The 27,228-nt window shown below is 33.5% G+C and overlaps 1 protein-coding gene across 11 annotated transcripts in view; it reads left to right on the top strand.

Annotated features, from left to right (window-relative positions):
* The window catches only part of LOC115880989 (tensin-1-like), a 458,204-nt gene that overhangs the window by 299,144 nt on the left and 131,832 nt on the right, over positions 1–27,228 (top strand). Inside the window, exon 1 of one of the 11 annotated variants that reach the window (XM_030898381.1) lies at positions 8,495–8,812. The exons of the other annotated variants lie outside the window; for them this stretch is intronic. Coding sequence (XP_030754241.1) covers positions 8,720–8,812 — 93 coding nt within the window. The 5' untranslated portion in view covers positions 8,495–8,719. Of the gene's footprint in view, positions 1–8,494; positions 8,813–27,228 lie in introns of those variants that run through there. 11 annotated transcript variants of the gene reach the window in all.

The raw sequence follows: 27,228 nt of genomic DNA, 5'->3' as shown, positions 1-27,228 counted from the left end.
CACATTGAAATTACTTATAGTCCTCATATGAACTGCATTGATAATTTTTGATCCTCTGTATTTTGAAAACAACTGTATACAGAACATATTAAGATAACGTTGCATAAAGGTTATTTTTTTTAATAATCCAAAATAACAGAGCGCGAGAAGAGACTGATTATTTTTTCAACTGAAATGATTTCACGGTCGATCGGATATTCTCTCATAAATTCAAAGGGTTATCCCATCGCAAGATAAATATTTAGAGTTCGTTGATTAGCAAACTGCGCGCCGCTTGGCGGTATATATCTTTATGGATTTAAAAGCCGGCAAAAATGTAAATATTTGCTTAAGAAAACCCGCTAAATTTATTACGTCAAAAATAAATATCCAATGCTTGGAATAACATTTACAATATTTTCAATCGGATTAAAATGATGTAGCAATATGTAAAATAGTGTAGTAATTGAATAATTGCAAACTTTCGGTTGTGTTTCTATTTTGCATATAGAGGTATTACAGTTGGGGGTTTACAATAAGAGGTAGAAAAAAAAACAATAGATAACTTTTAAACACTAATGTTTTTCGAAGTATTCTCATTCTCCACGAAGAGAAATGCATTTTTGCATCCATTGGAACCAATTCTGAAAACGGTTGCATAGCACTAAGTCACGTGGCGTATATGATTCAAGGCGTTTGAAGAGTGGATGAAAGTAAAACATGTCAAAAAAATGCAGGTGTGAACATGACAACATTAAAAAGTCACGGAAGATGGCGATCTACAACGGTTGCGGAAGGATATATCGAAGAGTCCATCAACAATAAAATAGATTGCAAAAAAAGATTCAAGGTGCTATAAGTGTTCCAGAGCGAGCCGTTGTAATGACAGAGCCTATTTCAAGTAATGGAAGGACAGCATCTGGAGGCATACAAGGTTTTACAATTTCTGAATCTACAAAAAAATTAATTTAATGTTAATTTAAATAAATAATTGAATTAGTAATTTATGAATTCTTCTTCTTATCACGCCCTCTCCTGCCGAAGGTTGGCGATCCAAATGGCAATTGTGGCTCTGGAAACTGCAGCCCGGAAGATTTCCGCAAACGAGCGTTCAAACCATCTCCTCAAATCTTTTAGCCATGAGTTCTGGCGTCTTCCTACTGATCTTTTCCCTTGCCCTTTGCCCTCTATTATGAGGCGCAGTATTTCGTATCTATCACCTCTCATCACATGACACATGACCCAGGTATTGCATTTTTCTTTCCTTGATGGAAACAGTATCTCTTTTTGTTTCTGCATGCACTGGAGTACTTCATCATTGGTGATCCTTTGTACTCATGAGATTCGCAGCATCCGTCTGTATATATACATTTCAAAGGCTTCTATACTCTTTTCGGTCTGTGAATCCAGTGTCCAGCTCTCACATCCATAGAGTAACACAGAGAAGACGTAGCATCTGGCCATTCGAGTTCTGAGTTCCGCACTGAGGTCTCGTCTTGTAAAAAATGATTTCATTCTCACGAAGATTTTTCTCGCTTGCTCAATTCTTGAAAATATTTCTCTTTTTGGGGCCACACTGACTATTGATGTTAGCTCCTAAATACTTTATTGAGGTCACTTGTTCGATTGTTTGTCCCTTGACACGCAGGTGTGCATTTATTGGAGTCTTAGAAAAGACCAATAGTAGACTAATAGGAATCTATAATGCTTTGCAGTTCTTGTATATCGTTGGCTATTATAACCGTATCATCGGCATATCTGATATTGTTTATTGGGATTCCATTGAACTTGATTCCGCCCTGGATTCGATCCAGTGCTTCTCTAAATATAGTCTCCGAGTACAGGTTAAACAGGAGCGGAGACAAGACGCAACCCTGCCGAACACCCCGTCTGATTTGTATATCTTCCGATGTTGACTGCTTAATCTCAACTACCGCCGTTTGATGCCAATAAAGTTCTGATATGAAACGTAGGTCTTGTTCGTCAACTGCGGTTGTTCTTAGAATTTTGATCATCTTCTGATGATTAACACAGTCGAACGCCTTACGATAGTCTATGAAGCATGAAAATACATTCACATTCATGTCTCTACACCTCTGTGTCATTACATTTAGGGAGAAGAGTGCTTCACGCGTTCCGAGTCCGTTTCTGAAGCTAAACTGGGTGTTGTCCATCTGATTTTTGCACTTCTTGTAGATTAGCGTGTGGATGATTCTAAAAAAGGTTTTGAGGACATGGGACATAAGGCTTATCATCCGATAGTCATCACATTGTGAGACGTTGGGTTTCTTTGGCAGGGTTACAAATGTTGATTTAAGCCAATTTGACGGTATTTTGCTTGAGCTGTATAATTTGTTAAATAATGCTGTTACCAAATCTAGACTTCTGCTTTCGTTATCTGCAATGAGTTTAACTATTATATAATTTATGAATAAGGCTTAATAATTTCTATAAAATGGAGTGGCTTTGAAGTTATTAAGTTAACACACTAGTTTGTTATAACTTCAAAAACTCACGCGTGTATTATTATTTCTTTTATACAGGGTTCTTTAATAATAATTTATGTTATACAGGGTGCGTCGGGCATCTGTAGCTCCTAGAATAAAAAACTTGAGAATTTTGTTTAAGTGCAAACCTAAAGTATGTATGAGGATGTATTTCCGGAAAATATTTTAACTTCTATAGGGTGGCTCAAAAAAGTGTGAGTGGATCTGGATAATTTTTTTTAAAATTGTATATTATTGCATTTTTGGCTTCCTTTCAGATCACTTTACATAATCCTAAGATATGAGTAAATCTATTTCGATAGTTTCAGAGATATTAAAAAATAAATCAGAAATATATATTTTTCAACCCTTCTTAAAAAAAATATTAAAAATACAAGAACTGTTCTGAAATCAAAACTATATTAGATATTTATTTTAGATGGTCTGTTCTTACTTTGCTATAAATACGGTAATCGCAAATCATACAGGGTGTTCAATATTTTACGCCAAACTTTCAAAAATATAAAATAATTTTTCTTTGTTCTTTTAAATGGAACACCCTGTATATTATTTTTTTATTTGATTGAGAATTAAAAAATGAACATTTTTTGTATTTAAAGTATTTCAAAATTTTTAATAGTTTTCCGGATACACGCAGTATTATTTCATATGGCGCTTTCAATGGTAAAATACGAGAGAAAAATCATTGGGTGGCTTTGATAAAAATTTACTGTGGAGAATGCCATATGAAATACAAAACCGGGAATATCTGCGAAACCGTAAAAAATTTTGAAATACTCTAAATGCAAAAAATGTTCATTTTTTAATTCTCCATCTATTGAAAAAGTAATATACAGGGTGTTCCATTTAAAAAAAAACAAAGAAAAATAATTTTATATTTTAGAAAGTTGGCGTAGAATTTTGAACATCCTGTATCATTTACGATTTCCATATTTATAGCAAAGTAAGAACAGACCATCTAAAGTAAATATCTAATATAGTTTTGATTTCAGGACACTTCTTGTATTATTAATAATTTTTTTAAGAAAGGCTGAAAAATACATAATTTTTATTTATTTATTAATATCTCTAAAATTATCGAAATATATTTACTCAAGTCGATCTAAGTACAGGGTGTTCAATTTAAAAAAAATCATCTCGATCCACTCACACTTTTTTGAGCCACCCTATAGAAGTTAAAATATTTTTCTAAAATACATCCTAGTACATACTTTAGTTTTGCACTTAAAGAAAATTCCCAAGTTTTTTTTTATTTTAGGAGCTACAGATGCCCGACGCACTATTGCCGGACCCTGTATGCATATGTGAGTAAGTATGGGAGTAATGTCTGTATAAGTAGTGGATATTGGATAAAATATGTTTTTTTTATTCCAGTCCCGTTAAATTCAGACCATAATACATCAAATACAGGTAGTTAACAGAGTAATCTGTCAATATGAAGTCGCCACGAAAGAATTAATTAGTCAGTGCCTCTAAATCGATCAAGACGTAACTTGTAGCTGTCAGAAATATCTATTGACACAGATTAAATCAAATCGATGGAGCGGTACAGTAAATATATAGAAAAAATTGACATTGCCCTACCTTTAATTACTTCTATTTATTATTCAGTTATGATTATAGATACTGCTGCAATACAAACACAAAAATAGTGTACCGCTAGCTTATTTGTATGCTAAAATTATTGCGGATATATGCGAATTTAAAGTGAATCGATTTCTTATGCAATGCTGTGACTGTTAATAAGAACCAGATACAATCAGCAAGATAAATATAAATAAAAATACTTTGTATACCGTACGGTCGAAAAAAAAACAGTGTCATAGTAGCTTTTGAAATCACAATATTTTATAATTTCTGTAATACCAATTCTTATATGCCATTTATTAAAAATTGCAAACATTTTTTTAAGCGATGAATTAACAAATATGATCTAATGCATTCGTGGGACTGATAATGGTACAAAATTAAGTATAATACCGCTTTAATTTAGTCATTATATCATAAAATATGTATTCATAAAATTAATTGCTTAATCAGTTTTTAACTCGTTTGTTTTTTTTCTCAATTTTCAGTTATATTTCGGAGTTTAACATATTTTCCGACCAAAAATAAAAAAAAACAACAACAATTATTATCTCAGCCTTGACCTCTAAGTTTGCCTCTGTTTAAATTCAAGTGCGAAATAGTCACATCAAGGAGAACGTCAGTAGTACGTGTTCATGTACAGTAAGGATGGATATGTATGTCGATTTTTGTAATATCGATATATCCAAATATAGATTTTGAATCTAAGCGATTTTTAATTTACTGGTATTTACACATAGGTATATTATGAATATTGAATCTGGTAGGTATTTGTGGTAGTGACTGAATATTAGCTAAACCATCTCAAATAAAAATTAAAAATGTATATTATAAATGGACTTCTGCATTAAAAAGATCCTATACCAAAAAAAAATCTGAAAATCTTTTGCAAAAAATGTTAAGAATAAGTTTTCCAATCCAGCATACCTATATTTATGAAAATTAGGATTTTTGTCGATATTTATTAAAATAGTCTCATACTGGTTCTGTGTTTAAAAAGCTTGTAAAAAGTAAAAAGGCAAATTAATTTCTTACTAAATATACAGGGTGTCCCATTAAAAATACCGAAACATTGGTAAATATCCCAAAAAATTAAGAAAAAACTAACTACGTAACTTGATTCCTCTTGAAAAGTTCTCTCTGAGTCCATTTTTGCCAATTGACAATTTGACAATTTATCAGACAGCTGACATCAGTGTTGTGTCATAATAACACAGTCATATCAAGCCTTCATCAGTGTTGTGTCATATCAAACACTGACACAACACATGATGAAGGCTATAATGTTAGCCGAAACGTTTTGTTTTAAGAACCAAATAAAGATAATGAAAAACCAAATGAAAACTTAAAGAGCGTTTTTCCCGAATCTAAATCCCAAGAAAATCAATAATTTTAGAATATTAAGAAACAAGGTTCAAGAATATCAAATTTTTCAAGGATAATATTTATTGTTATTTATATGTATATCGACTGTCCTTAAAGAGCTGCCATCCCTAATGTACATTGCTGATGTTGACTTTCTGCACGGTACAGTATTTGTAGACGGTGGTACGACTAGATTTTGCTGACGTAATCGCTATATTTCTGTTTGTAGCCACTCGACAGGAATATACGTATTCTAATTTGCATTTCAACTTTTTTATGGCATTTTTACATTCCAAATAAATTCTGCCAACAAAATTTCCACGAATTCTAAAAAAGTAGGGTTTTAATTTTGACAGAAAAAATAAAGTTATTTCGTCGAAAGTTTGAAACACCCTGTGGAGCGGTTTAACTAGGTAAAAAATAAAATAAAAACTGCTTTATCATCAAGGTATATCTTTTCTCCATAGTTTGTTTTTTGATTCATCTCAATAGCTTTATTTTAATTGGATATATTAGACATACTTCTAGCCTTTGCTTTTGATCCTCATCAACACACCTATGAAATAGTAGTTATTATTTTAAAAATGTCATTGTCATTGAAAAGTCATATTATTATTGTTTATTGATAGTTGCTCCAGCAGAGATGGCTTTAAATGCAAAAGTAAACCCATAGATAAAGGAAACAACTTTAGGTTGGAATGCTCGGCTTCCCGCCAAAACTTATAATTGTTTTAGGGTGCATACGTTGTACGAAGATCTGGCGTTGTTATAGCGGTTGCTAAGAACAACCGTAAACAAGAACAGAAATAATTTTCTCTTGTCAAAGTCCAAATCTTCAAAAATTATAAAATCTTTCAAAATTTAAACTGCCCTCATTGAAAAAATACCGAAAAGTGTTTAAAGCGTTCATTTTCAAAGTAATTATTGCTATCTTGTGAGTTTAATTTAAATTTTATTTACTCAAACCCGTGATAATTGTAAAAAAGTGGCATTAAAAGCTTAAAAAGCTGTGTGAACTGTGAACTGCAAAAACTATCGTGGATCGTGGCATAACATCGATTTTCAATGTTTCATAGGTATTCCATACATGTCCTTATATAAAATAAAGTTTCTTATATGCAACACACTGTATTTTATTTAAAAAATTAAAAAAATAATCATAAATTTGAATAAATAATATTTTGCGACATAATTCCGGAAAAAGACGAACCGCTCCGAAATTATCAAAAACTTTGGAGAGCGACCGTTGTAAAGGTGCGTATTCACTTGCAACAAAACACTCCGAACAAACCAAACGCGCCGCGCACTCCAAACAATCTGCAACAAAACATTTTCCGGGAGCCGAACGATTTTTGCGCCGAGCGTTCCGCGTGTTTGAGGTGTTCGCTGCGTTCCCACCAGTAATCAATGTTAGTGTGTTTGTCGACATGGATGCATCTGATATTACCATAGCCGCTGGTGCTTTTTTTTAATTATAGAGGCATTAGCGGGTAACAAAAAAGAGAAAAAAAGGAAAGGACGAAAAATGTAGGCAAGACGCCCCTTTTTGCGCTGTCAATATAATATGGCCTCTCTTAGTGACCTAGATTATATGCATAAGAAGAATTTAATTAATTTAATAATTAATTATAAATTTAATAAAATAGGCCGCCTTTCAAACTCATCAATTAACTCTAAACACTTTTCTTTGTTCCACTCCATAGCTAGGCACAGTTTAAAAGCACCACAAACACAACGAACGTTCAAAACTGCCGTATCCACTGAACACCGGCCAACGAACAAATTCTTTTGAGCAAATCCCGTTTACCGACAAGCTTCGGAAAATGTTTGGCGCGTTCGGTTCGGTTCGGCGCAACGTACTGAGTACACAAATTTACACAGACCTTTAAGGTGGGTATTCACTTGCAACAAAACACTCCGAACGAACCAAATGCGCCGCGCGCGCTGTAACAAGTTTGTGTAGTCAGTACGTTGCGCCGAACCGAACCGAGAGCGCCAAACATTTTCCGAAGCTTGTCGGTAAACGGGATTTGCTCAAAAGAATTTGTTCGTTGGCCGGTGTTCAGTGGATACGGCAGTTTTGAACGTTCGTTGTGTTTGGGGTGTTTTTAAACTGTACCTAGCTATGGAGTAGAACAAAGAAAAGTGTTTAGAGTTAATTGATGAGTTTGAGAAGCAGTCTATTTTATGGGACCCGACAAAAGGGACATATTATAACAAATTAAAGAAGCATGATGCTTGGGTGGCAATTGCTAATAATATAGGGTGCACCGCAACTAGGACCTACTAAGCATATTAGATTCTCAAAATCTTCTGCAGCCATCCTTGTAAAATTTTTCATATGCATATAATCTAGAGGTCACTAAGTAAGGCCACATTTTGACGGCGCATAAAGAGGCGTCTTGCCCAAATTTTTCGTTCTTTCCTTTTTTTCTCTTTTTTGTTACTCGCTAATATTATTTTCTATATTTGTTACTCTATAATTAAAAAAGCACCAGCTGCTATGGTAATATCAGATGCATACATGTCGACAAACACACTAACACTGATTACTGGTGGGAACGCAGCGAACACCGCAAACAGGCGGAACGCTCCACGCAAAATGTTTTGTTGCAGGTCGTTCAGAGCGCGCCCGGAAAATGTTTTGTTGCAGATTGTTTGGAGTGCGCGGCGCGTTTGGTTCGTTCAGAGTGTTTTGTTGCAAGTGAATACCCACCTTAAGAATTGCATTTACATTGTCCTTATGGGCACTTTTCAATCTAAACTTGTTTCCTTTATCTATGCGTCACTGTCATTGAAAAGTCATATTACTACTGTTTGAGATGCTCCAGCAGAAACGGTTTTATATAGAGAAGTAAACCCAACTAAACTAATAAAGCGTCTCTACATATAAAATAAAACATTCCAAAATCTAATTTTAACTCCACTTGAAGCTACTTTAAACTTTAGCAACCGCATACGTATTATCACCCGCAGCGCTAAAATCCTGACCGTGTTTACATCTACTCGCGAGCGCATCAAATATTCGGTAAGCGGGCAGCGCGGGTCAATCTTGAAAAATTCGCCGGCGAATTGTTGTCAGTTGTAGTTGCGGACTCGATGCCGATAGCAATAGCTAGGCGAAGCGGTCGTTGGGAGACAAGCGGTGAAACACATTGGCGTCAATGAAACATCTAAGTCGGACGAAGAATTAGAATAAAGTATTTCGATGGGGCTGATGGTGTGAGGCGATTTGGAAGTTTTGGGGGGTTGTGGTTTGTGATATTTGGTGCCAGGAAGTGATGGTTAGTAAAATGGGGACAAGTACTTCGGGGGATGGTTATGACTTGTTTTATCGGTACTGGAGTGGTGAAAAGGGGATTAAATTTAATGGGGTAAGGCATAAATAATAATAATACCTATATTAATTATATTTTTTCCATAGCAACTGTTAAAATTGCCTTATATCTAACAAAAATAGTAGATAAAATAGTACTTTAACCGCCAGGGTAGATTAAATGATACTTTAACAGCGAGGATGGGTTAAAAACTTTATTTCTACACGCACGTTTTTTAATTGCTTCCATTTTTGAAAATTTTTGTATTCCTTTTCATAAGTTATTCGGGATTTAAATGGAAGTAGTTTGGATATAGCGTTTGTCGCCTCAGCCTGAATATCTGTTGCTAATTTACTTATTTCGTTTTGAGCCATTTCTGGCTCCAATTCAATCAGCAATCGACACGAAAGAGAATTAAAAAATATTGACTCAAAACTGACAACTAAAGAGACAGCTTTATTTATTTGTCAAATTACATAGAAACCAACGCCAACCCAGCACAATATTTTTTCTACTCGTAATCAGTTCCTTGAAATAATAATTTCTGAATATTTTTTAAAGCGTAACTCGCTATGGAAAAAGAATATTGTTTTACACACGACGATAAAATTGCATTAGTGGCTCCCGAAAATAATTCACTCGCGATTTCATCGCTCGTGAATTAATCTTTTCGGTCGACGATAAAATACCATTTTATCGTCTTGTATAAAAAATAACTATTTGTCTAAAGTTTGAGTACTATTGGATCTTTCGTGGGTTTTCTTTATTGTAAATTTAATCTACTACCTATGTTGCCACATTATCATGTTTTTTTAATTCATTTTAATCAATTGCTTCACACACTCTTGCAGAAAGTGCTCAGTTGCAGTGCGCACTGACTGACTTTAATCACTGACACTCATAGATTGGACCAAGACCAACTTGACCGTGTACGACACGTGTCACTGTGGCAGTGAGTTTTGACGTAAGAAGCGTCATTTTGAGCAACTTTATTTTTGACAGCTTTATTTTTGACAGAACAGCTTTATTTTTGAGAGTTTTGACGTAAGAAACGTCAAAACGTGAGCGACACACCGTGCGCGACGCACAGTGCACACGGTCTCATCCTGCAAAGTTGGATACGACGTTTCGTTTACATCTTCATCAGGGTGGGACAAGTGGGACTAAGGATTTGATATTGAAGAAAAATGTGGGTCGATTTCGGCATAATTGGAGACCGATGCCTCTAAATGGACGAAATCATCAGGATTTTTCTCAATTATGGGTCGATTGGAACCAAACTCGGCACATGGATAGAGGTACCCGAATGGAGCCCTCAGACGGACAGACGGCCATTTTAATTCAAACCTGGTTAAATCAAATCAAATTATATTATTTATTAACTTTTATTTATTACTCTTTCAACATTTTAAACTACACTTTTTCAAACATGTTCTTCAAGTTCTTTAGTTTTATAGCTGTTAGTAAGAAGTTTCATTGCAAATAGGTGCACACATTCATGAAGTTCAGCATGCTATGAAAGCTATGAAAAATCGAAAAAGCCCCGGTCATGACAACGTACATGCAGAAGTTCTTAAAATATTTGACTCAAAGCATCTCACATATCTATTCAATCGAATATACGATACGGGTAAAATTCCAAACGACTGGCTAAAATCAACTTTTATAACAATTCCCAAAAAGGCATATCCAAAAGACTGTAGTGACTACAGACTTATAAGTCTAATGAGTCATGTTCTGAAACTTTTTCTTCGAGTCATGCGTGCTCGTATATACTCGAAACGTGAAGAAAAAAGCGGAGAGACAGTTCGGCTTCATCAAGGGGCTGGGTACCAATCGGAGGCTTTGTTTTCAATCAAGCTACTAATCCAGAAATGTTATGATCAACGCCAAGATGTCTTTGTGTGCTTCATAGATTATCAGAAGGCTTTCGACAACGTTAAACACGATATTCTCCTAAACAGACTGCTCGAGATAGGAATAGACGCCAAAGACATTAGAATCATACAGGAACTATATTGGAACCAAACCGCGGAGATAAGAGTTAACAAAAATTTACCCACAGACACCTTCAATGTGTGTCAAGGAGTCCGCCAGGGCTGTATACTGTCACCAATACTTTTTAATATATACGTCGAAAAAATATTTCAAATGGCCCTGGAAGGAGAAAGTGGAGGAATTAAGATTAACGGAGTTCCAATTAACAATGGACCAATAAAGTGACCAACATGGAAATCCTGAAAAGAATAAAAATGGAAAAAGAAATTATTATAACGGTAAAAAAGCGTAAACTTCAGTACCTTGGACACGTCATGAGAGGAGAAAAGTACCACCTACTTCAACTGATATTACAAGGAAAAATTCAAGGAAAGAGAAGTGTAGGAAGAAGGCGCCACTCATGGATGAGAAACTTACGTGACTGGTTCGGGTGCACCACAAACCAACTATTTCGGTCGGCTGTGTCACGAATACGTATAGCACTGATGATTGCCAACCTTCGCAACGAAGAAGGCATTTGAAGAAGAAGAAGAATTAACAATATAAGATATGCAGATGATACGGCAATACTAGCACCAACTTTAGAGGATCTCCAGCAAATAATAAATAAGATAGGGGACATGGGAAATCTTTTCGGTCTTAAAATCAACGCTGCCAAGACCAAACTTATGGTAATAGGACGCCCGCCTACAATCAATACCGCGTTGACCGTGGATGGAAATATTATAGAGCGAGTTCCACGATTTAAATATCTGGGTGCCATGATCAATGAACGATGGGACTGCGATGAGGAAGTTAAACTTAGAACGAATTATGCAAAGTCAACATTTTTTAAACTTAAAAACTTCCTATTAGCACGCAGTCTCCCGCTAACACTTAGACTACGGGTAGTAAAATGCTACATATGGCCCATCTTACTATACGGTGCAGAAACCTGGTCTCTCAAGGCTAGAACCCTGAACCGCATCGAGGCGATTCGAAATGTGGACTCTCCGGAGACTGTTACGTGTGCCATGGACCGCACATGCCACCAACGAAGAAGTTTTAAGAACTGCAGGCTATGAACGAGAAATGCTTAATATAGTTAAAGAAAGGAAAGTCTCATACCTCGGCCATATCCTTAGAGGAGACAAATATTACATTCCTAAGCTGATTCTACAAGGAAAAATAGAGGGACGGCGAGGCCCAGGAAGAAAACAACATTCCTGGCTAAGAAACATACGGGATTGGTGTAACATCAGCGACGCAGCCACCATATTTCGAAGAGCTGAAAACGGCAGTCTACACATTGTATGAAGAGTACAGACAATCGCCAACGTGCGGCGAAGCACAAGGCACAGGAAGAAGAAGAAGAAGTAAGAAGTTTCATTGCAAATAGGTGCACACAAAAAAACAAAGTGCACACACAATGTTTAGTTTTTTTTCTATATAAACTCATGACTAACATGAGCATCTATCTAGGATTATTATTTCATAAATTAATTTTTATTAGTTTTGCTTGAAAAAAACTAGTTTTCTCAAGGATGACCGTATATTTGCTAATTCTAAGTGCCAACGAAATAATATTGAACAGTAAAAAAAGTTGTGTGTGCTGGTTTAGTTCATTTTATATGAGATTTCTTTCAAGCCCATATTTTAAGCGTATTATTATTTGACATAGATGTTAAACTAACATTTAAATGTGAAAAGTGGTTTGTTTAGTGTCTATAAAAAGAGAACGTAGAAAATTTTTATTGTTGCTATAGATACTAAATTTTAATGAAGAAATGTATTAAAGGAAAATAAGGAAATTGAAAGTCGCAATTAGATAAAATGTCACCTTTAGAATCAAAACAAATGTAAATAATTAATTTAATGATGTTACTAGGATCATATTTCATCATTAGATATGTTGAATTAAATATATTATTAAACTATACAAATATCTGATGTCTATTGACAACCGCAAGGTTATTTTTTATAAATAATATGTTATATTTCATTCTACGTCTTCAAAGTTGTGTTGTTATAGATGTATCAAAGGAATTATAAGGGTGTCAATTACCAAGGGCGAAATTTCAAATCATCTACATTATATTATATTTCTGTCTAAAAAGAGGGAAACTCGTGTTTCGAAAATGAATCGACAATAAATGGAAACCTTGTTTCCAAAATGTTTCGATTTAGCGCTATCTGTGTAGAAATTTCGAACTAGTCACCTGTCAACAACGCCAATCAAATAATTAAAACATTTTTTTCCATAGTAACTGTTAAAATTGCCTAATAGTATCTATCAAAAACAGTAGATAAAATAGTACTTTAACCGCAAGGGTACATTAAATGATACTTTAACAGCTAGGATTGGTTAAAAACTTTATTTCTTCTCTAACGTTTTTTAATTGCTTCCCTTTTTAAAAAAAATTGTATTCCATTTCATAAGTTATTCGGGATTTAAATGGAAGTAGTTTGGATATGGCGTTTGTCGCCTCAGCCTGAATATCTGTTGGTAAATTACTTATTTTGTTTTGGGCCATTTCTGGTTCCAATTCAATCAGCAATCGACACGAAAGAGAATTAAAAAATATTGACTCAAAACTGACAACTAAAGAGGCAGCTTTATTTATTTGTAAAATTCCATAGAAACCAACGCAAACCCAGCACAATATTTTTTTTCTACTCGTAATAAATTGTTTGAAATAATAATTTCTGAATATTTTTTAAAACGTAACTCGCTATGGAAAAAAATATTGTTTTATACAGGACGATAAAATTGCATTATCGTCTCCCGAAATTAATTCACTCGTGAATTAATCTTTTCGGTCGACGATAAAATACCAAGTATCGTCTTGTATAAAAAAAAAAACTATTATTTACTTATTATAACACAATTAAAACATAAAAACCTGTATTCCATTGTGGAAAAAAAGAGAAAAAAAAACGTTTGCTGTTAAGATTTTTCTTGGTTCTTCTGTTATGTATGGGTAGCGGCTGTTATTACATTTATTCGCAAAACAAATCATCTCTGTAATGCGTATAATAAATAATTATAAAATCGTATAAGAAAAATATCTGTATTTGTACTCTCCATATGTCCTTCCTTCTGCTTTTTTAATTATAGTACTATAAAAACATGAAGAATGCTTAAATTCAAAAACTGCAGAACAAATTAATTGTTAACAAATTCTTAAAACATTTTTCTTAAATCTTATAATTTCTATTTTTCTTCATATTTTTTATTTCTTATTTGTGCTTCTTAGGAAGGAATTCATAGAATGCGATTTCTCACATACTGGTAAGGATTTTTCAATAATTACAGAACCAATTTAAGATTTATTTTCTATTTTCTTTTGGACATGGGGATTGGCCAAGCAAAAACGGATTTTTTCAAATTCTTCTTAGGAAAGTTTATGCCATTTAAAAGGAACGGGTTCTTTCTTTTCAAATACGTACACAGCTTTCATCTCTATAAGAAAAACCAGTCGCAGAAAACAAAAACATCAACAAAGTAACTTTTTATTACGACCATATATTACAAATTATACGTTTGGTTGTATATGAAAGTACAAAGGCAGTTTTTTTATATATTAAGTATACTTGTTTTTTCAATATTAATCACTCTGGGTTTAGTAAAGGAATACTACATTAATAATATAAAAGTACCTACAAGTAAAATTCATATATAGCCAAAATTTTACTTTCCAAATTGGGTTATTGATTGAAATATGTCCAATATACTTTTTTATACTTGACGTTGACGTAATTCATCGTTAATCAGAAAACACTCATTATTTGATTGATAAAACCAGTTTTTATTAGTCATTTAGTATATTCCTGTATATACATCCTTTAAATTTGTATATTTAATAAAAATTATTTGTAAAATTGTTAAAAAAGTATGAATAATCTCTTTAATATTTAAAAAAGTTATTAGCAGCAGATTAAAGCTTGATTCTCATGCATCCGTTATCCGATGATACGATATTAATTTTATTGGTTGAATTTAAAGACTTCGATTGGTTGGAAAATTAGGCAGTTTTTAAATTTATTGCATTTTCATGCCTCTGTTCATCGGATGTAAGATTTGATTGTGATTGCTGTCATTTTATATTTTCATTTCCATAACGATTTTGCTGTTTTACTTATAGTCTAAGAGCTAGCAACATCTTCGAGAGAGAATTTTAAGAAAGCTGGTCTTTTAATATATCTTTTGTTATGCTCTCCTGAAAAGAGTACGGACCGTCTGGCTGCCGGTAGACATATAGAGACATATCTGTATTCAACATGTGTTTGCTACTGCCCATCACAAATTAGTCCTATATTTCAGGAACTAAGGAGGTTAGGACAAACATATGTATGTGTATCATATTTAGTTTCATAAAAAAGCAGCAAAGTAATGTGAAAATCGCATCATTGTATCTCTACCGCGATATCTACGATAGTGAACCGCCGTAGCCTCGGCAGCCAGATTTCCTACACCTTGGTCAGAAGAGCATAGCAAAAGATGTATTAAAGAACCGGCTTTCTTCTACATTCACATATTTACATACTTTCTTTGTAGTTGGGCCCACTTGTTGTCTATTGTTGGCTATGCGGACCCAAGTTATCCCTGCTAATTTCCTAATATCATGGTCCCATCTCAGGTTTGGTCTTCCTCTAGGTCTCTTAATTCCTCCTGGGTAACATGCTGTCATTTTTGTGGTCCATCTGTGGTCCATTCTTCTTGCCAGGTGTCCTGCTTTCTACCCCACCTATTCTTTTACGGTCTTTCTTGGTTATTCCCAGCATATTTCGTTCCATTGAACGTTGATAAAAATCAGTATCCTTATAATGTCCGTTTTAAAAGTCCAGGTTTCGCGTGCATAGGTCATGACTGGAATTAGACATTGGCCGAATATTTTCTTCTTTAGATAAGGTGGCGTATAACTTTTAAATATTTCAAGGAATTAGAAGGCAACATAATGTACTATGATTACTCTTAATTATTTTTTTAACTTTTTATCCACTAGGTATATGAGATACAGAATTAAATAATAAATTTTACGTGACATTTCTCAGGAGACAAATAAACACCAGATATCTTTTTGATATATTATACATGTGCTACCTTAATTTTACTATCTCTACTTTTCAACGTAAGATACAATTTGTTTTTTCTTTTATTCAGTATGGTTTTTGATATCAATAATCAATATGGTGTTACATTTGGCGACATATTTGTTTTTTATTTGGAAATATGTAATTAAACAAATTGTAAGTTTTATGCTGCTCTTTCTTGCTGCTTGATAGATTATAAAATTTCATCATCATCATCATTATCATCAGGGTGGAATACCGTGATATTCCATACAGGCCTCTTGAAAATCAGAAGAGATGATGTAGATTGTATGGGAGGGGTAAGTTAACCGTGACCTTATACACCTACTGTGTCCCTCTCTCTTCAGTTATAACTTATTATACAGTCTCTGGGCTTTGGCAAAAGCCATTATCTGAGCCGGTTTTACAGAGATTAGATCTTCGTTCGTTGTACCAAAGTATATGGCACGAATGGTTCTCATCTCGGTGCACTCAGTGATGAGGTGTTCTGATGTTTTCCCATTTTCCACAGAGAGTCTGCATTCGCCGTTGTTTGTTAGCTTCATTCTTCTGAGCATTGAGGAGAAAATGCCCTGTTAAAAACCCCGTAACAATCCGAAGATTGTTCTTACTTAAATCATGGAAAATCTTATATTGATCGGTCTCTTTAAATGTCAATAGGTAATTGATTAGATAATAAAGTTGTTCAATAGGTGCTTTCACAGATTTTTTAAATTTTGTATTTTAATGGTTTTAAATGATTAATAAATGGCTTTATAGCTGAAACTTTTATATCTTGTTTCAAATTTGATGTACAGGGTGGGTCAAATTCGACGCTTTTAAATGGAAACACCCTTTTCTATAGGAGATAGACAAAAACTAATATCGGTGTCTGGAGCTCAATTTTTGTCAAAAATATGATGGTGAAAACTGCATATCGATATCTGTTACCGTTTCGGAGTTACGGGGTGTTTTTCAAAAATATGCATTTTAACAAATCGCTGTAGCTTTTTGCTATGGAAAATTTTGTATTTTTATGAAAACATTTCCAAAGCACCTTTTAACGTAAAATTTAATGGCTTATGTATATTTTTTTTTTTTTTAAATTAATAATTTAAGGCTTATCAACAGAAAATTTGATTTTTTATATGGGACACCCTGTATATTTTAATTTATTGAAAATACTTTAAAATTACCTTTCCAAAAATATAACACACTTGATATTTTGCTCGATTCCTCTTCGAGATATAGAGTATATAAAAATTCGCCGGCTTTAAATAAGTAGGCTTTGAACGGCACCGGCTGTAATGCAAAAAAATTCTAGCTGTGAGCATCAATTAAAACGAAAATAATAGTTGCTATGAGAGATGCAGAATTTTATAACAATTTAAAATATATTTAACCAACATCAATACATTTAAACTATATCTAATAACAATAAAAATAAATAGCAAACCAAGACATAAGATTTTGCTACAGGTGTTCGACATATCGACCGTCTTCTGTTATGGACAGACGGGGCAGTTTTTGAACATTTCTCGCGGAATTCATTAACTCAATAGATGTGAAATATACCCTCTCATAACTGCTAAGTATTTCTAATTCTTGTCTAGATTATACGGAAGAATAAGGAACCTTTATTCTTCCGCAAATATATCCATGGGCACTAAGTCAGGCGGCCTCGACGGCCAACGGCTGGGGTCTTGGTTAGCTATTCAATTATTCTTGAAATTGGCTGCAAAAATTTGCTGATAACTTCAGCGTTCAGAGGCGTCGTCTTGCTGGAAAAATATGTTTTCGAGTTCCATTAAGGGCATATCATCAATAAGGGGTCCAAAGCCTACTAGTTAAAAGTGGCGAACTTTTAAAAATTCTGTATTTCGAAGGGGATTATAACAAAATATCAAGTGTGCTATATTTTTGGAAAGGTAATTTTAAATTCTTTTCAGTTAATTAAAAATATAGAGGGTGTCCCAAATAAAAAATCAGTTTTTTTGTTGATAACTATTAAATTATTAATTTAAAAAAAAATATCCTTAAACCATTAAATTCTACGTAAAAAGGTGCTTTGGAAATGTTTTCATAGAAATACAAAATTTTCCATAGTAAAAAAGTTACAGCGATTTGTTAAAAATGCACATTTTTGAAAAACACCCCGTAACTCCGAAACGGTAACAGATATTGATGTGCGGTTTTCACCATCATGTTTTTGATGAAAATTGAGCTCCAGACACCGATATTAGTTTTCGTCTATCTCCTATAGGAAAGGGTGTTTCCATTTAAAAGCGTCTAATTTGACCCACCCTGTACATATACAAGAATTTCAATACCGACGAGAAATTTTACGAATTTTTCTCGGCTTGCATGGCAAATATTTTTAGACCGGGCATTTTTCGCCAGTGCCGAGTTATTTTTAAAGTTTATTTATTTTGAGGGATTTTTTCGAAGTATATCACTCAAGACGGGCGAAACATTAATTGATTATTATAGACTTATTTTTAGGATGTTATGCGGCAAAATGTAAGTCACTGGTATAAGCAGTGGTAAATAAAAAATTCCCAAATTTTTAGCTCAAAAAAAATATTTATTTCAAAAATATACCTAAAAATATTTTTTTTTTAATATTTATTTGCATTATTCAATAGTGTCGGTACAGTAAAAATTCTTAAGATAGCTTAAAACTTAAAGGTAAATTTGTAATGACATCATGGCAAAAAAAACAATACTTACCATTACAATAAAAATTTTATTGCGGTTTTACACGAATTTCAAGGCATCGATCCTCGGAAATCTTATTATTTAATTATTAAAATGGGGACTAACCCTCACACAGAAAGGAAAGTGAGTCAGTGTCTTATTTTAAAACTCCGTCTCTTAAGCTTCTTCTACACGTAACGTTTAACCTTTTGCCTGTCATGTAAAACGGGAGACTTTTTTGTTTAGGCTCCAGACGGTCATTCATCGTCGACGTCGAGTTCTCTAGAGCCTAGAGAACTAGACTAGAGAACTGGATCTAGGGAAATTGCCCGAAAATTATTGACCAAGGAAATATAGTTACCCTAAAATAAATATCACCGAATTACAATAGACACAAATTAACATTTCCCCGAATGTCTAATATACTAGACAAAATATTGTTTCTTTTTCGGGCAACTTTCTGGTTTGGTAGTGTGTTATTAGGGGAATTATCTTTTCGGGTAATTTTCCATTAGGGCAATATTCGTTTCGAATTTGAACATTGAAACCAAACCCGTTAAAAATAACATATCTTGTTCCAAAGTAAATTCGCTAGTAAGACGTACAGTAAAGCGGTACGTATAGACGGAGCTTTACATTGAAAGGACATATTTGCATATAATAATAAAACTTTTTAACAAACACGTCGCCTATTACAGCGTCGTAAATCATTAAGACCGTTATTGTAAAAATGCTCTAAGCAATCACTGTCGCTGTTCATTATGCAAGAATGAATACAGGGTGTGTCACTTTTACAAAGCCCCATCGAACAGGATGTTTTCAATAACCTTTTTTTCATATCAACTGTTAAAATTGCTTTATATCTATCAAAAATAGTAGATAAAATAGTACTTTAACCGCAACGGTAAATGATAATTTAACAGCGAGGATAGGATAAAAACTTTATTTCTTCTCGCACGTTTTTAATTACTTCCATTTTTGAAAATTTTTGTATTCCTTTTCATAAGTTATTCGGGATTTAAATGGAAGTAGTTTGGATATGGCGTTTGTCGTCTCAGCCTGAATATCTGTTGGTAATTTACTTATTTCGTTTTGAGCCATTTCTGGCTCCAATTCAATCAGCAATCGACACGAAAGAGAATTAAAAAATATTGACTCAAAACTGACAACTAAAGAGACAGCTTTATTTATTTTTCAAATTACGCCAACCCAGAACAATATTTGAAATAATTCCTTGAAATAATAAGTTCTGAATATTTTTTAAAACGTAACTCGCTATAGAAAAAAGTATTGTTTTATACCCGACGATAAAATTGGATTATCGTCTCCCGAAATTAATTCAGTCGCGATTTCATCGGTCCTGAATTAATCTTTTCAGTCAATGATAAAATACCATTTTATAGTCTTGTATAAAAAATAATATTTCGCCAGTATAGCGCCATATTCGAGATATTTTAATCCTGTAAAATTTATTCAAGAAGTTTTATTCAATTTTTGTAGGGCATTTTCTTGGAAATCTTAGATCGTAAAAAAGTTACATTATCCGTGAATATCTTTGATTAAAAAGTCAGTGGAAGGATTCTAATAATATTTATTAAAATATGACCATTCCACGTGTTTATACTCGGATGATGGACAATGGCTTGATCATGGCGCTAATAATCAACCTCAAGAACCTAGAAGGTTCCATCCGTAACCTGGAATAGGAAATCTCCAACAGTCTAAGGTAGTCGAAGTTCTCTTTTTATGACCGAGAAAAATCAAAAATTTTCCGTGATTTAAGTAATAATCGGATTGTCACGGAGTTTATAACAGGACACTGTCTCCTCAATGAACACCTCAGTAGTTTGAAGCTAAGAAACAACGGCGAATGCAGATTCTGTGGGGAAAATGGGGAAACACCAGAATACATCAACACTGAATGCATCGAGACGACAACCATTCGTGCCAGAAATTTTGGTACGATTGATATAAGAGATGAAGAACTAACCTCTGTAAAACTGTTTCAGATACTGGCTTTTGTCAAAGCCCTGAGACTGTATTATGAGTTATAACTCAAAAAGGAGACACAATAAAGCTATAAGTTCGTTCGCAGTGATTAACTTCCCTTCTCCCATACAATCTCCATCTACATCTACCGATTTCTCTGAGAATAGAATATTTAACTTGGCGTAAGACGTTACCAAAAGTATTCTTTCGTGAATTTTACTGAAGGATTACTTAATTAAGATTACAACAGTCAACAACTTGGTCTTAATAAAATAACTATTTTTCTACAAACGTCAAAAAATGACAAGGTTCGCGAATTGATAGAAATGTGCGAAGTGACACTATTTTTCATTTTCCTACGTTACCATGACAAGGTATGCGCGAAGTAATGCACGAAATGTCTAGTTCGCACACTGCATGTGAATTATATGGGATTTTGGAATTTTGATTTTTGAAAAATGAAGAACTAAATCATAACTAATTATTTAATTCGAAATATTCAAGAATAAACAAATAACAAATATCAAACTTAACACTAATGCATATTCTAGTTATTATTTACAATACTAACATTAAAAGTACAACCAGTACACGAACAAATATATAATCCCAAACTAGATAGTTCTGATTTTGCTTGAGATATGGGGGTTTTGGGACTTGAGACACTATCCAATTTTGATGTAGAGGTACTTGATCCCGGTATTTGAAACTCTAAAATTTTATTTAATATTTGAATTGTATTGTTGATCTTTGAATCCTCGCCGTATCCCTTGGCCACTGTCGAAGATTTCCATCCTTCGAGGCGCTTCAAACTAAATATATCACCCCCTGCATCAGCAAGGAGTGTGGCTGAAGTTCTCCGGAAACAATGCCCAGTGTAGGCCTCATAATCTGGCAGCTTCAAGTGTTTTGCTATCATTCTAGGCATCTTACCAATAGAATTTATGCCGACCACTTAGTTAACACATCTTTTATTTTGATATTTTAAAAACAATCTGCGACTGGTAGGATTTCTTAGACGAAGAACTGCGTATTTTCGATAAATTTCAATATAATTCAAATTTGACACTGTAAAGACTCGGTCTATGTTTGTTTTTATATCGGGTACTTTAACAATCAAAATTGAATATTTATCCTCTATGTTATTGACCGTCATTTTAGTAAGTTCTTCACGGCGGCAAGCACCAGTAATACCAAGTATTAAAACGACCTAAAAGGAAATCGCTAACGATGTTCAGTAATGAAAAAAACATACATTCCAAGCTCACGCTTTTTTTCGAAGCAATAATATAATAATAATAATTTTTAGGGATATCTCGATCTTAATGTTCGTAGAAAAAATATTGTTTGCAACTCGTGCGCGAACTACTTTGGTGATCTCAAATTCAAGTATCGATCACCAAAGTAGCACTTCGTGCACTAGATACAAAAATTATTTAATTATTTCATAAAAAAACAGCAATAAAACTGTACGTGCCTTTTGTATAAACTGTATACTTATGTTATTCCAATTCCTCAGCCTTTATAACTTGAGACCCGAACCGTGCCAGTACTGCCTCCGCTGGCTGAATAGAAATCGAATAATTTCATTATTATTATGAATTAAAAAGAATACCGACTGTTGTGTAAACAAATGATTTATCGGTCTTTTGTACGAACGACAAGTGGATTTGTAATAAAGCATTGTTGAAGCGAGTATAGTACGTTGAAGGAACAAACAGCACGTGATTCAGATTTGTGCGATTTTGCCGCTGCTCGTTTAAAGGTTTAAAATAGAAATCGCTTTGCTTGAGCTTATCGGTAAAGCGTGTAGGATAAGCGCTAGTTGAAATTATTTCACGGTTTTAATTAAAAGTAAATTATTTTACAGTTTTGGTTAAACTTTATGTTGGTAATGAAAATTCCTAGGAAAATTCCCTAGATCATATACAGGGTTTTTACACAACGCATTCATTAAACGTTTGTTTGCTTCTAACTTCTAAGTGATAATGATATGAAATCTAATAATTCTTGGATCTAACATTGTCTTTAATTAGAAAAAAAATACACTCAACGTTTCAGTCCTTTTGTTTTGAATTATTATAATCTAGATCTTAAAACTACTGAGCTTATACAGGATAATTCATATACAAACACCACTATCGTCTATTGTAATTTCGAAAACTACAGGAGATACAAGGATGGTTAAATTAAGAGTCCATTTCACTAGTGCGAAAAAGTAGCAAAATAACCGTTCGGCATTTAACGTTTTATGTAAAACTGGCTAGGTATTTTTACACAAATGAAGAAGGAAATTAAAGATAAAGGATTATACTATATTCCTATTGTAGCACATTTTTAGACAACTTCTTTATTTTTAAGATTTTGATGGTCAAACATCAACAAATTAATCCTTATGTTTGGACTAAATTTTCTCGAAAATAAAGACATAATTTAAAATTCCGTTACAATACGGAAATAAATTAAAGTTTTGTGATTACAGTGATATATAATTTATATAGTTTTGTAACAAATTGCTCGCTTTTTATGGCAAATGCTGAAGCTCTGCAAATCTTAATGCTGAATCAAAGCACGTCTGTTTGGAATTTCGGGTGTGGCTTAACACGACAGGATCGGATTTGTGAAGGGTACACAAACGCATTTCAAATACATCTGAAAGTCAACCTTAAAGGTCGTTTAAGGTCTCACAACAAGGTTCTTTCTGGAATCACTCAAGGAGGTTTGAAAGCCACATATGTCAAGGTCAAGCGAACTGCGCATGTGGAGGAGCCCAATCGGCTAATATCTCCTACTACTGTCGTCTGACAGACTACGTCAAATAATTAACTCATTCTCATTAGTTACTGGGACCGCCCATACGATTGGCGTTCCAGCTAATCCTTCCCCTCTTGGTCAATGACAATGACTGATATTTATGCCGAATTGTGATGTGTGTCATCAGTGTTTCACAGGTTCTAGCTAGTTTATCACCGAATCCGAACGGCACTATTTAAGACGTTGTACAAGGCAAATATACTCAAGGTGGTTTGCCATTGCCTTCCTTGAGGTGGTGGCTCGTTGGTCGCTCTATTTAGATAAATAAATATTTTTATTTAAATAAATAAAGCCACCGTACTGGCTGGGGATCCAGTCCAGTACCCCTCGCTCCGCAGGCCACTACTAGTGGCTTTTAAACGTCAATAATTGGTAAAAATAATTTTTCAATAGGCGTCTTTTTTTAATAATTATTAATTTTGAATTATATTTTTTCTTATTCTACATAAAAAGGAATGTGTCTAATCTTATTTAATATTGTTAAACAGAACTAAAATTATTCTAACCTAGAAACTTAAATACATATTTATCTATCAATGTAAGTTTGTTTTTCTTTGTCAGAACCGCTAATGATATTAGTATCATTACCAGACATGACTCAGTTTGAACTGCTAATTTTCTCATTATATCGAATTTGCTAACAATTTGCAAGTATACTTTTTTTAAATCTAGTTGTTTGGCGAAAAACGGTTAAATTTGGTTCTGTTTAACGACATGGCACAGATTATAATTAAATGAGTAGATGCAGTGGACGGATCTACAAATGTCTATTATTTAGCACCACTTTGCCAAATTTGCCAGTTTTAGTGCAATAACAAATCTAAATATTGAAATAGAAAATTTGTTATCTAAATATTGATAAACCCTATAAAGAATAGCAGACTTGGGCGACGTCGAAAAATAAAATGTCATGTTGACAATTGAATTGTCGACACGTCAACTATAAAGTCACGTCTTTAATTTTGTACCAAGTTATGTACAAAAATCAAATAAAAAATAAAATAATAAAGACGAGATTAACTCTTTTTAAAAAAGTGTTGCAAATGTTAAAGTTTTATTTTTTATTTTCTTGAGATAAAATGGATGTAAATAATAGCTAAAGAACTATTTAAATGAGATTTTTTTGTATGACATTTTGTAGCAAACAGACGAAATATTCCGAAGAAAACCTTTCACAGAAGTTATTACAAATATTAGTCAATCTATTAGTCTATCTAATCAAGCAATTTCTAATTGCCAATTAACCTGGTAGATCCAACGACATATTTTTTTTTTAATTCAGCTCCGACAAGTTAAAAGGCAATTAACCCCTCGAAGGAGTTAAAATTGATTTTAAAATCAATTTCCCCTAAACCCAAACAACTCCCGACGTATCTACGTAGTACGTACACACAGGCCTCAGCCTCATTCACTATTTAACTTTAATTTCGGGCGCATTTTGCAAGGACATAACCGAGGCATATAAACTACGGACATTAAAAAATATAGATCGTGCAATTTCCTGATTAGAATAAAGTCTGTCCAACGACAAGATCCTTGACAGTGATAGATGTGTCTGTCATTTTAATTTCAAAGTAGTTTATTTTATTTTACAAAGAAATAAATTGGTACAATTGAAACGCATAGCAGGAAATAAATATATTTAAAATTTAACTGACATGTGATTACTTCAAAATATTGTGAAAAAAAAAACTGTATAAAAAAAACTGTAATCGAGTTATTTTATTTAAAAAAAAACGGTATGTGTTAATACAAAACAAACAAGAACAACATACCAAAAAAATGTAAAAACGAGCTATTTCTTACTTTCAAGTTTCAAGAAACTTCCCGCATTTATTATTATACTTATCAATATAACTTATGTACAAATACAAATTTGTAATATTCCACAGGAATAAATAAAACAACATAAATAAAACAAACTATTTTATTAATAATAACACTTATTTTTTAAAAAAATATTATGCCTTAAAGGTTGATTAATTAACTTTAATCTTGATTTTTTTAAAATAGTACCTTTTGACATTAATTTTCTGCAGTACTAAAATCCATTATTTACATATATATCGTGTGATGTCGATATTTTACAGTTACTCCAATTTTTAGTATATGTTTAGTACGATCCTTGTACCATATAGGTACAAACGAGATGCACCTATCTACGACGAGATGGTATACAAACTTTATTGATAGTAACTTTATTGGTGTATAAGACTTTCTGCCTGGGCAACGGCTCCACAGTCAAACGATGTAGGTACTAACTGAACAGTTATTATGCTGTTTGCCAGCAATGAACGATTTGACTAGGAATTTCAGGAAAGGACGAATTTTTTTGTTTGATGCTGACATACATATTATTAACCTAAGATGACTGTCTATTTATCTACTGCTTCTAATATCTATAGAGCCGGCGTGGAAGCGTCCTTTCGTCGTCATGACAACGCGGGGAGAAGACAAAACAGAAACGCCGACATTCGGGGATGTTCGGTTGGGAAGACACGGGAAACCGAAGAAGGACCGTCTGGAACAAGGTTATTGATTACACAAATTTTTGTACTGAATTTAGTACATATTTTTCTCAGAGCAATATTTTGATAAACATTAATTTTGAAGCCGCTTTGTATAGTTTATGTTATGACCTATTACTATAAGTCGAGCACAGCTGTACCATCCTTTTCTCGAAGGTATTAGCGGTACTTTTGACCACCCTGTAACTTCGTTTTGGATAAAGCAAGAATATTAATTTTCACTACACTTGAAGACATACTATAGCTGGCTAGGTTACCAAAATATCTAGTAATTATCCCTCATAGTTTATGAATTATCGCTTGTCAGATTTCTTTAATTTCGACATTGACTCACTGACAGATCATCAAAATTCTAAGGTACTTCTAGATGTGTCACAAACTACAAATTTAGAATTTTAGGTAGCTTTAAGCTTATAACCAAAGGAAAAAATGAAAAATCTCGAAATATCCTTACGGAATAAAAGTTAGCTGTCTAGCCGCTACCGGTAACTGGCTCTACAGTCGAGAAAAAGGTAGAAAACTAGAATTAATCGGAGCGGTCTCTTCTGATTTTATTTATATATCAATGTACCAACAATAATTCAAAGATTATGAATTTTTTCTAGTCAGACTTTAACTTGTAATGAAGTCCCTATTTATTTTTTTAGTTTAATATGTTAAATGCTAGGCTTGAACATATTTCGACCAAGGCTTGATAGAGCGGCGGCAAAGTATTCCTCTAGTTCGGAAGGCCGAGCTCGGGAGGCCCGAGTTCGAGGCTGCATCGGGGCATAATTTTTTTTATTTTATTTTCGTTAATATTCTGAATATAAAATATTAAATATACATCTTAAACAATAATTCAAGGATTTATCTCTTATAGTTTTCGAGATAAAAAATAAAATAAGTGTAAAATTGACAAAAAAATAATTTTGATATTTTTTTCAGTGTATATTTCAATATCTTTCTAGATTTGAATGTGCTATTTTCCCACTATTTTTCGTTGAATTTATATTCTATAATATCCAGTATGTCATCGAGTTGCAGGAGACATCAATTACAAATGAGCTATAAGCGTGTGTGACTTGAGCTGTCAATTGCGGAAGATAGCAGACTTCCAAACCTAATTTGTTTCAAAATTAAGAACAAGTCAAACAAATCAGAGATTATTTAAATCGGTCCAACCCGACTTTGGTTCCTGTATCTAACTGGTAGAGGTCAAGTTTAGTACATTTTTTCGAGTATCTAGTACATTTTCCGATCCAGAACGCCAACCCTGGTCTGGACCGGCAGTCTGGATGGAAGCACAGGGCGCGGGGCGTGCCTTCTGCTGCATTACCGAGGCCGGCTCTCGTGATACATTTGTGATAAAACTCGGGCTCGTTGTGATAATATGTTGTTGATCGTCGCGCGTAA

The sequence above is a fragment of the Sitophilus oryzae genome, unplaced genomic scaffold (assembly GCF_002938485.1).
Source record: "Sitophilus oryzae breed Bouriz unplaced genomic scaffold, Soryzae_2.0 scaffold_1107_pilon_pilon, whole genome shotgun sequence".
Taxonomy (NCBI): Eukaryota; Metazoa; Arthropoda; class Insecta; order Coleoptera; family Curculionidae; genus Sitophilus; species Sitophilus oryzae.
This window is presented reverse-complemented; position numbering and strand designations above follow the sequence as displayed.